Consider the following 11,507-nt stretch of genomic DNA (forward strand, 5'->3'; position numbering starts at 1 on the left):
AGCGACGAAGCAACGAAGTAGGGATCACGGAGCAAAGCCTCGGACAGACAGACAGACGGACGGACATGGCGAAACTATAAGGGTTCCTAGTTGACTACGGAACCCTAAACACTACTTAACGGATTGTAAAGCGGTTTTCACCTATCCATAGAGTCATTCTCGGGGAAGGTTTGGGTATAGGTACGAAGCCGGGGCGGTTCGCTAGTATTTATTTAAGTAAATAAATGAAATAACAAAAGTATCATAAACGTCATTATACACAAACGTCGTCGGCATTTCGGCGTCGGCATTTGATATCTTCGGCGAAGGCTGCCACCGGGCTGGGCATGGGGCTGAGCGTGCTGCCGCGGACGAACTTGGAGGACCCTGCGAAATACGACGACAATTAGTGACAAAGTGATTTACTACCACAATTGGACCACAGATGGCGTTAGGATTTCTTAAATCGCGCTTACGGAGTTCCGAATGTTAGTTACTGATCATAGAGAAATATAAATATGGAAAGAGTGGTAACTCCATACATCAGTTTGCTTGCCAAAACACGAGTTATTTCGTAGTCGACATCTATCGTCAAGTAGTGGAATTATCAGTACCGCCACTTGACACCAGATGTCACAAATGTCGCTACTGACGAAAAATTTACTGCTATTGCAATTTACAACTAATACAAATTATAAGCGGAAGGGGTTGAAAATAGATTTCCGGTGTATCCGGTTATAATGTTAAATGAAAATTGTTGAGCATTAAAGTTTTAGTTTGCCGCGACATCTATTGTCCACTAGCAGAACTGATAATGTCCGCTACTTGACGCTAGATGTCGACTATGAAATAACTCGCGTTTTGGTAAGAAAACTGATGTATGGAGTTACCACTCTTCCTTTACTTATATTTCTTTATGGTACTAGGTATATACATATACAACTCCTGAGCAACTCTCAGTGGACATCGGTCTCCAGGGGGCCGATTTTTTAATTTCGACCACTCGATTTCGTGTATTTCGTTAAATAATATCTCCACTACTAGGCATTTAAATTCTACTAATAGAATTGGAATCGAGTGGTCAATACCAATAGATTCCAAATTTCGATCGCTCGTATTTCAAAAATTAGCATTTCGCCGTTTTCCACTGATTTTCGAGTACGAAATCGAGCGATCGAAATTCAAAAATCGGCCCCCAGTTCGATGTAATTGAAACCATGTTCAATAGGAACGGAGTCGCTTTCGCTTTGTTTCGTTCAATTTTCAAACGACGCAAAATCAACTCTATTTCCTACAGTTTAGGTTCAAATTTTAGTGGCAAATTTTGGATGGGTGGGCCTTAGTGTAAGGCCTGAGTGGACGCTCGCTCGGCGACGCGTGCAGCGTGGCTGTGGGCTCACGCGTGATGTGAGCAGCGTGCACTAAGGCCGCTCCTATATTACGCTTGCATTTGTTTAACATGCACGCCGCACGCCCCGCCCCGCTGCACGCACAACTCGAGCGTCCACTCAGGCCTTACACTTAGGAGGCTAGGGTAAGGTCATGTGGGGTAGTTTCGTAGTTTACAGTACATACCTTGCCCGCCCCGTGGTATGCATGGCGGTCGGAACACCTTGGCCTGCCGCAGCAGTGTGGTGCTGTTCGAGAGATCAGCCTGCCACCCCGCCAGCATTTTCACCAACCCTCGCTTTATGGATAAAAAGTCGACTTTATTACCTGAAAAAAGAGGATAAGATGCTCTAGAGTTGAACCAAGCATACATTATAATATGTAGAGTTAACATTACGACGTACTTTGCCTCACATGTGGATAAAATGCAACTTTCTTAAAAGTTTTTGAAGTAAAAAGAGTCTTTACGAGCTGGTGTGGAGAAAAATAAATAAATATATTAGGGGACATCTTACACAGACCAACCCCCAAACAGCAAAGTTTGTACTATGGCTGCTAGGCGACGATATACATACTATATAGATAAATACATACTTATATAAGTTACAAACATACATACATACAAAACACCCATGACTCAGGAACAAATATTTGTGTTCAACACACAAATTAATGCCCTTACCGGGATTCGAACCCAGGACCATCGGCTTCGCAGGCAGGTTCACTACCCACTAGGCCAGACCGGTCGTCACACTTACTCCGTCCGTGTAACCTGGCAATAAGTGTAGTCAGCTGCATGATCGCGTTGAAATGCCAGGAGTACAGTCGGATCCGCAGCTTGCTGATCTGGTACATGATGGTCTTCTTCTCGGCGCGCGTCATTTTCGTGCTGTTCGCTCGAATGAGGTTTAGCAATCTGTGAGAAAGAACGTGGTCACTTAATCACTCATAAGTATACTTACATAGATAAATTTACTAAAAAGTACAGAACCCTCGGTGGGCGAGTCCGACTCGCATTTGGCCGCTTTTTATTTCTTTATGACTACGGCCACAAATTCAAAAGCATTGAGATATACATTTCCGATATCTGCAGCGCAGCAGCGATTCTTTCAGTAATCGAAGAAGAGAATATGTATGGGATAATTGTACTTGCTAATTGTATTAGTTAAGTAGGTAATTAAGTATGTAATAGTTTTAAGGAAAAACATTTGCAATAATTGACGGACGTAGTGTATCTTGTATACCTAAAACATGAAATTGAAAAAATAAGAAGAGGGTTAGACTTACCTATGTACAATATGGTCTTTCGGCATAATCTTCACAGGCACACCAAGTTCCTTCTTAACCCCCTTTAAATAAGGTGTAATATGCTCTACACAGTGCGTCCATTCTTGCGTATTCGACAAAATATGATTGTCATAATAATATTGTCTTCTATAAAAAATATTGAAGCCTAATTTAGTGGTCGATGTATTAGGTTGCCAGATAAAAGGTTTGACGTCATTTGAAACGTTTGGGGATGTTATTTTAGGGATAATCGTGTATTGTTTCAGTATATTAAGCAATTTTAGTTTTTTGACGTTTTCGCCAGTCCTGAGTGCAAGATTAGTTGTAAGAGTAGTAGGAATACTTTTGAATTTGGCTAATTTGAATCTATCGCCTTTTTTTAATTCATCGTGGTCTAATATAGGTTTAATAGGCGCGTTTTCGTCTGATTCGTAGTACAATGGGATTGGGTCGTGCGGCGATGGGTGTCGGAGGCTGTTTCGGATTTGTTTTTTTAATAGAAGTATTCGGTCGCTAATTTTCATGGTGGTTTTTTGTCTAGCTGAGTTTGGATGGAATTGCATTATAACTGAAAGAAATGGTGTCACAGTCTTTAATTGCATGGATAACCAACAGCGCTAGAGTCTGTGCGGAAAGAGAAGAGACGTGGAATGTATGGGCCCCAATACATTCCACGGCTCTTCTCTTTCCGAACAGACTCTATATATAATATCCAGAAATTAAAACAGAATTACAAAGCCAATTATAAGTTCTTGATCACTAATAGCATAGATAAATATAATTAAAGAAACGGTCATATCCATACATCAGTTTTCTTACCAAAACGCGAGTTAGTTCGACAATAGATGTCGCGGCAAAGTAAAACTCTAATGCTCAACAATTTTCAGCTAATATTATAACCAGATGCACTGAAACTCTATTTTGAACTCCTACCGCTTATAATATTAGTTGTAAATTATTTTAGTAGTACATTTTTCGTCAGTAGCGACACTTGTGACATATATCTGGTATCAAGTAGCGGTGCTGATAGTTCCACTACTTGACGTTAGATGTCGACTACGAAATAACTCGCGTTTCAATTGGCAAGAAATGATGTATGGAGTTACCACTCTTTCTTTACTTATATTACTTTATGCTAATAGAAATACAATAAATTATAAGTTTTTACCCAACTTAATTAAACATACAAGTTCCTAGTTACATATACATATACTACAAAGATAAATAAGTAAATAGGTACTCACCTAAAAAAATGAAAACAATAATCTTCTTCATATTTTTTTAATAAACACACCAAAAAATGTACCGCCTGCTCGCGGAATACCGCGATGGAAATTAATTGCTAAACTTACAAACAAAATATAATTAAACTCATCGAAGCGGTATTAAACAAACTTAAAAACGGCCAAGTGTGAACACCTTTCGCTAAGGTTTTCGTATTATTTCACAGAATTTAAGCGGTGGTGACCGAGTGGATCTGACTTTAAATGCGCGGTCGCGGGTTCAAATCCTGGTACCATACCAATGAGGTTTCTGAACTTATGTACGGAATATCATTTAATATTTATTTAATTTAATCTTCATTGCACAAAAGAAAAACTTATCGTACAAAAGGCGGACTTAATGCCTAAAGCATTCTCTACCAGTCAACCTTACGGCAAAGCAGAGAGATTGTGGGAGGGTGAATGTTTCACCATTAGATTTTATTGATGTATGCAAATAAAAGATTCGTTAGTGTGTGCCCATGTTTATTTTCAATGCCTTTTCCTTTAGGTAGAACACGCAGAGACCCATGTCCACTTCCTCGTATTCTAAAAAAGAAAAACAGCATGTCTTAGAGTCCGTCTAACTCTAAGCTAACTTTACGCCAACTTGAATAGAACAAAGTTCAAAGAATAGAACAAAGGGGAGTGTCATTATAAACGTCATACTTTCATAGAAATATGACAATAATGATGACGTTCCGTCGTAGCTTAGACTGACTCAAGGTAGATTAAACCTACCAACGGAGCGGCAGCTGACGTACTTTACGTACTGTGTAACGTCGCAGTTGGTAGCTGTAGCACGCACCGCACTGGTCCCAGAACAATGTAACATGGTTGTCCACCAAGCTGAGGGCCTACCGCGAACCACGTTCGACGTGTTACCTCTCTGTCGCACTTGTAAATTCGTATGTGAGTGTGACAGGGAGGCAACATGTCGAACGTGGTTCGCGGTAGGCCCTCTAATGGCGCAGACAAACTCCTCGTACTCACGGTTCAATATACCAACGTAGCGGCAGCTGACGTTCACTATACGTACCCCTGAACAATGTAACATGGTTGTCCACCAAGCTAATGGCGCAGACCAACTCTCCGTACTCACGGTTGAACCTACCAACGGAGCGGTAGCTGGCGTTCACAATACGTACAACGTGGTACAACAATGTAACATGGTTGTCCCCCAAGCTGACGGCGTAGACCAACCCGTACTCACGGTTTTTACCTTAACCTACCAACGGAGCGGTAGCTGACGTTCACTATACGTACTGAACAATGTAACATGGTTGTCCACCAAGCTGGCGGCGCAGACCAACCCGTACTCACGGTTTTACCTTAAACTACCAACGGAGCGGCAGCTGACGTTTACTATACGTACCCCTGAACAATGTAACATGGTTGTCCACCAAGCTGGCGGCGCAGACCAACCCGTACTCACGGTTTTTACCTTAACCTACCAACGGAGCGGTAGCTGACGTTCACAATACGTACTGAACAATGTAACATGGTTGTCCACCAAGCTGGCGGCGCAGACCAACCCGTACTCACGGTTTTACCTTAAACTACCAACGGAGCGGCAGCTGACGTTTACTATACGTACCCCTGAACAATGTAACATGGTTACCCACCAAGCTGACGGTGTAGAGTTGTAGACCAACCCGTACCCACGGTTTAACCTCAACGTACCAACGGAGCGGTAGCTGACGTTCACTATACGTTCCTCAAGAAGCGGGTATCATCTAGTTCTCAACTTCTCAAGTATCGGCAACGCTTAAGTGGCTCCTCCGATGTGGCTTGTGTCCATGGGAGAAGGTAACCGCTTCCTATCACGCAGCTCGTCTATTTATTCGTTTGCTAACTATTAAAAAGACGTACCGTCGAATGTGTTCGCTTCGCAGTTGGTAGACTGAAGCGCGCATCGGTCTCTGAAATTAAAAAAAAAAAACAAAAATGTATTCTGTAGGCCTCAAGGGCTGTTTCAAGTCAATACAAAATTCTGGAGTGACATCATAAGTATAGTGAGATGAAAAATACATCAGCAACATTTTATAAATACAACAACCAATATCTGGGTTAGGTACATACATAATAATAAGTAGTGAATAATCCTTTGCCATCGTATTTTCTCGGAAACTTGCGTATTTGTCATCCTAATTCAGTCAATTACTTTTTGTACTGAGGAGACTGATTGAAATAGCATACTTACCATACATGCGTTTCCGTGAAAATACGATGGTAAAGGATTATTCACTAAATTAGAGGCACAGAATAAGTAATAGTATTATCATACAGAACGGCCACCCACCGCCCCGCCTCGACTCGCATTACCTCGCCCGCGACAGGCCGCGACATGAATGTGTGCGTAAGTCGCTCTACTGAGAGCATGCCAGAAGTCCGTCAGATACACAATGACGCGTGTACAGACGTGCCGCGCACACATATAATCGCAAATCATTTTTGATGTATGGCGTGTCCGCCCTGTGTCAGAGAGGCCACCGCGAAAACCGAAATTCGCAAATCGCGGGGATCTTTCTCTTTTTCTCAAATGCAGGCGTAATAAGAGTGACAGCGAAAAATGTCTGCAATACGCGACTTCGATTCTTGCGGTTACAGGCCTGTAATGAATTGAACCTGAACAGTGTAACACGGTTGTCCACCAAACTGACGGCGCAGACCAACTTCCCGTCGGGTTCACAGTCGCGGCAACCTTGCCGGACGTGCAGTATGAAGGCATGGCAGAACTTCGTGTCAGTTTGGTCGTATTCTGAAAATCGGATCAAATACATTTTAGAAAAAAGCTTTATTGTGCAACTACTTAATATAAAGTACTTACACGGAACGCAGCGCCACAGAATAAGTAATGTGCTTCGCCTGACTCTTTTAATAATAAAGCTCTCCAAACGGCCTCCACGTGTTGGATCTATATCCCCACGCACGCCTTATAAATGAACGGGCGTAAAAACCCGAGAGTTTGTAACGGAGATACAAATAATAATCTCGTAACAAGGGTGAGGGTGCTGAAAGCGTCACGTCGGGCTTTTATAGTATTAGATGGTATAGAATAGAATAGAATATAATTTATTCGTAAGCACAGACAATACATAATATGAAAGAAAACACAAAATAAGATTAAAGTGCCACGAAATGGCCTCATTTCAGCATGATGAGGACGCCTCTGCGCTCCGCACTAGAACGGGCTTAGCCCCACTCTTTTAATAGGTTGGGCGCCGCATGCGCCCAGCACTGGAGCGCGCGCAGCGCTCTACTTGGGCACGGGCCGACTATTTAAGCAGCTATGAGAGCGCCAATGCGCCGGGCGTTGGATTGGAGCGCGCGTAGCGCACAACTTATAATAGGACGTCGACTCGTTTAGTTGGTATGCGCACAAGAGCGAGCACAGTTTGTAGGTATTCTGGTAGGTATTTCAACTTTTAAATCTATTTAGTTTAGTACTACTTATATAAGTTATATGGTTAATATATATTCTAATTAAGGAAACTGTAGGTCTATAAGTCTGATAACCCTTCATTGTAATAATGTATTACTATAAGAGACTGTTTGTTTCTAAATAAAGAAAATTAAATTAAATTAAAGTATTCAGGTTGCCTCTAAAGTCGGCGCACTCGTTGTTAAGGATGATGTGGGCGCTCTGGAATTCTGGATCCATTTAAATATTCGCTGTCTCCGACTCTCCGTTTAATGATGCTACAGTTAGACCAAGAAAAGTCTGCAACGATTTTGATAGCACACGCAGTGCGAGTGTTATTTATACGTCATAATTACCTACATAGAAGTTTGACGTTTAATAAAATATAACACTTGCAAGTTGCAGCGCGTGTACTTACTATCAAAATCGTTGCAGACTTGGTAACTCGGACGGGCCTTACGGGCACTAAAAATGGTACTTCAGCGGTGTCACTCACGAATTCGAGCCAATCGTGCAGTCTAACGCAACTAGTTGCGACCAATCGCGCGCGTGATGCGAACTTATCAACCAATCGCGTTGTAGCAGTGTCACGCCGCTGTACTGGCCCCATTCTTATTGCGCGTAAGGCCAGTCTTGAGATACACTACACGTCGATAGGTAACTCTATTATTGTTCTTACTCAGGTTGCCCCTAAAGTCGGCGCACTGGTTGTTGAGGATGATGTGGCAGCCGCTCTGGAACCATTTGAACACGCGCTGTCTCCGGTTTATTCCGCAGGCAACCTGCAAAAGTATTAGGTATGATCATTCGAGTTTTAGTTATTCGATCTGTTTCCGATATGATACGGATCTGTCAAAGTCAAAAGTGACGTTTGTTTTAGAAGAAATGTCTATTATTAGGGTTCCGTACCCAAAGGGTAAAAACGGGACCCTATTACTAAGACTCCGCTGTCCGTCCGTCCGTCCGTCTGTCACCAGGCTGTATCTCACGAACCGTGATAGCTAGACAGTTGAAATTTTCACAGATGATGTATTTCTGTTGCCGCTATAACAACAAATACTAAAAACAGAATAAAATAAAGACTTAAGTGGGGCTCCCATACAACAAACGTGATTTTTGACCGAAGTTAAGCAACGTCGGGCGGGGTCAGTACTTGGATGGGTGACCGTTTTTTTGCTTGTTTTGCTCTATTTTTTGTTGATGGTGCGGAACCCTCCGTGCGCAAATCCGACTCGCACTTGGCCGGTTTCTTGAGTATTATATCGGAAGCAGATCGAATAACTAGAACACGAATTTGCCTGTATGTTATAACTACCTATAACTGGCCAGTCAAATTAGATTTTTTCCTAGAATGCATTCCCAGCAAGCTGGAAATCGTTTAAACACCTTAAGTTCCTATTAAATGCGTGTAATCAAAGTTTGCGCAATCCCAGGTGTGCATGAATATTGGGAGCCTTTAGCAGAAATATTTTTCCTTGGATTGCTGTCCGACGAAACCGGAAATTAATTGTTTCTGGCCGGAGGGCAGAAAAAGCGTTATAAAGGTACCCTGTGGTAGTCATTGCAGTGGTAGGGGTCGCAGTAGTCCATCCAGGCAGGCGTGAAGGGCCGGTCGAAGCGCTCCCGAAAATTAGTTGGCATTATTGGCTTGTAGGCTTCGTCTGCACAAACGAACATAAACCAGTGTGTTAAGGCCCAGAATAAATAATAGTACTAAGTACAGAAGACTCACTCTCTAACAAAACGCGTCTGTTACGATCAGCGCAGATATGGCCGCTAGGTGGCGACAGCTCCACGCGCGGCTTATGGCTTTCCCCAAAATTGGGGCCGAACGGATGTACTTTTAGCTACCTGTAGCAAAGCGACGAAATCGCGGAGTGAGACACGCCTGGTTAAGGCTCTCATAGGCGATTCTCTTTTACTCCAATAAAGGCGTAATTAGACGTGTTAAACAAACTAAAACTATTTAAAACATTATGTGTACTATTTACTTCTAAAACGATCCCTTATGAAGTTTGGGTTGTCCAAGTTCGCCGACATTCTGAAAAATAAAAACTTGTACCTATTAAACGGTTTTTTTGTAAAACAAAATAAAAAATCTTTATTTAGCTATTATTTAAACTAGTGGCCCTATGGCTATTTATATCACTACATAGTACATATAAAACAAAGTAGCTTCTCGCTGTCCGTCTGTCCCTATGTATGCTTATTGCTTAGATCTTTAAAACTACGCAACGGATTTTGATGTGGTTTTTTTAAATAGATAGAGTTATTCAAGAGGAAGGTTTATGTATAATTTTTAACCCGTGCGAAGCCGGGGCGGGTCGCTAGTTAAATAATACAATAATAAGTAGTTTAGTTTGTTTACTTACTTTGAGTAGTTGAACGGCTTCGGTTTTTTCCATGCAAACACATCTGATGGTAGTAAAACAATTTAGTAAGTACAGTTGGCAACAATTAATTTTGGTGCTACCATCAGTGGCAAGACGGTAAGGGCGTGCCACCATTTGTCCCCGCCCCACGTGACCGCCGAAATACATGAGGCGGAAATGGGAATGATATATGAAGCCTATTCCCATCTGTACCCACTGGAGTTTTTCAGAGCTTGGGTATGATATGAAATATCATTTGTTATTTGGGGCATTCTCTATGAAAAGGGACCTTATTGTCGATGGTGCTTACGCCGCACAACGAGGCGCGGCATTGTATTTATATCGGAGCATCGTTAAGAGCCAACAGGAGTGGTCATTTCTCCATACAAACGTACTCCGTGGGTTTTGAAGCTAGAGCAATGATTTTTTCAACACAGATTAATATTGTCAATATCTGTGTCGGACCGTTTTGCTTTTCTTGATATTTTTGTTTTTTAAGGCGCTAGAGCCCTTCAAAAATGGCCAAAATGGCCTAATTGACTATGCCGCAATGAGAGGCGTGCTATTCAAAACTGACATCAATTAGTCAAAAAAGCAAAACGGTCCGACACAGATAATCTCATAATCATTTAGATTTCCAAATTTGGTTACGATTAGTTAAGTTTTGGAGGAGGAAACAGTCGAGTACGAAACCTCGATTTTTGATATTTTTACGCAGGATTTTTCGCCTTGTCCTTATCGCACTAGTTTTAGGAGCCGCTTCCGTTAGCGAGACGGGTATATTTACCTAAAATATTTAAATCTTAGCTCATGTTGGCTCTTAATAATGGCGTAAGCGCCATCGACAATAAGGTAGTGAATGTAGTGTGATAGAGTGATTCAAGAGGAAGGTTTATGTATAATTTGTTAACCCGTGCGAAGCCGGGGCGGGTCGCTAGTATTATATAATTTTAAAAACGAACCCCATGCTTCCATGAGAGAGAAAACAATATGACTAAGACTTAATATCAATTACTCACGATTAAAAAAGATATGCGTAACCAATACTAGTGTAAGCGCCTTCATTTTGACTATCAATTGAGAATGACCTGGATTTCCAGTCAATCTAGATTTAATTAACACTGATTGGCTTTTTACGATCACATTTAATGCATACCTAATGGCTTTTCCAATTGTGTAAAAGAAAATTATTTACCTGCTAAAAGCGGTTGGCCAGATAATACTGTCACGGGTAGTTTAAATTAGCAAATTCATTATCGTGTGACATGACGTGGGTATCTCGTAGAATAAGCGTCGATGAACACAAAAACCGTCCTTAGAAAACGTTGGTTCGTTTTTTTTAGCATTAGAAATAAGGTAAACAATCTTGATGTGTCTTCTAATTGAAAAACACATTTTAAAAATAAGTTACGCTAAATATGTAACAATTATGAATCTAATACGATCTTTTATAGTCTTCTGCTTTCATAAGTAATAGTTATTGATTTTTAAAAAGTGTTTTTCAATTAAAAGACATGTCAAAATCGCTTACCTTCTTTCAAGTTCTTTCTAATGCTAAAAGAACGAACTAAAATCAAGATGACAATCGTACGAAAAATGAAAAGAACCTACGTCAAACGGTATCTGAGAAAACCGTATTTATTTAACAGATTTGCAAGACCAACGTTTTTTACGGCCCAAAATTTTGTACAGAATACTAAAAACGACAATAAATGACTTTTTATTTTTATTTTAAAAATGTACCGGAATGACAGATACTACGAAGTCACGTGACTATTTTCGTACATTATTTAA

General features: G+C 41.2%; 2 protein-coding genes across 2 annotated transcripts; both read right to left on the minus strand.

The window, feature by feature from the left end:
• Positions 1-253: 253 nt before the first annotated feature.
• LOC134659948 (uncharacterized) lies at positions 254-2,687 on the minus strand. Its single transcript, XM_063515644.1, has 4 exons — positions 2,656-2,687; positions 2,127-2,284; positions 1,555-1,695; positions 254-366 (listed from the first exon to the last, which is right to left on the minus strand). The coding sequence occupies exons 1-4, from the start codon at positions 2,679-2,681 to the stop codon at positions 254-256; spliced, it is 438 nt and encodes a 145-aa protein (XP_063371714.1). The 5' UTR covers positions 2,682-2,687.
• A 1,699-nt stretch (positions 2,688-4,386) lies between these two features.
• On the minus strand, positions 4,387-9,381 carry LOC134659949 (uncharacterized). Its single transcript, XM_063515645.1, has 6 exons — positions 9,333-9,381; positions 8,890-9,002; positions 8,021-8,123; positions 6,546-6,678; positions 5,790-5,839; positions 4,387-4,466 (listed from the first exon to the last, which is right to left on the minus strand). The coding sequence occupies exons 1-6, from the start codon at positions 9,379-9,381 to the stop codon at positions 4,387-4,389; spliced, it is 528 nt and encodes a 175-aa protein (XP_063371715.1).
• Between the last annotated feature and the right edge of the window lie 2,126 nt (positions 9,382-11,507).

The sequence above is a fragment of the Cydia amplana genome, chromosome 26 (genome assembly GCF_948474715.1).
Source record: "Cydia amplana chromosome 26, ilCydAmpl1.1, whole genome shotgun sequence".
Lineage (NCBI taxonomy): Eukaryota > Metazoa > Arthropoda > Insecta > Lepidoptera > Tortricidae > Cydia > Cydia amplana.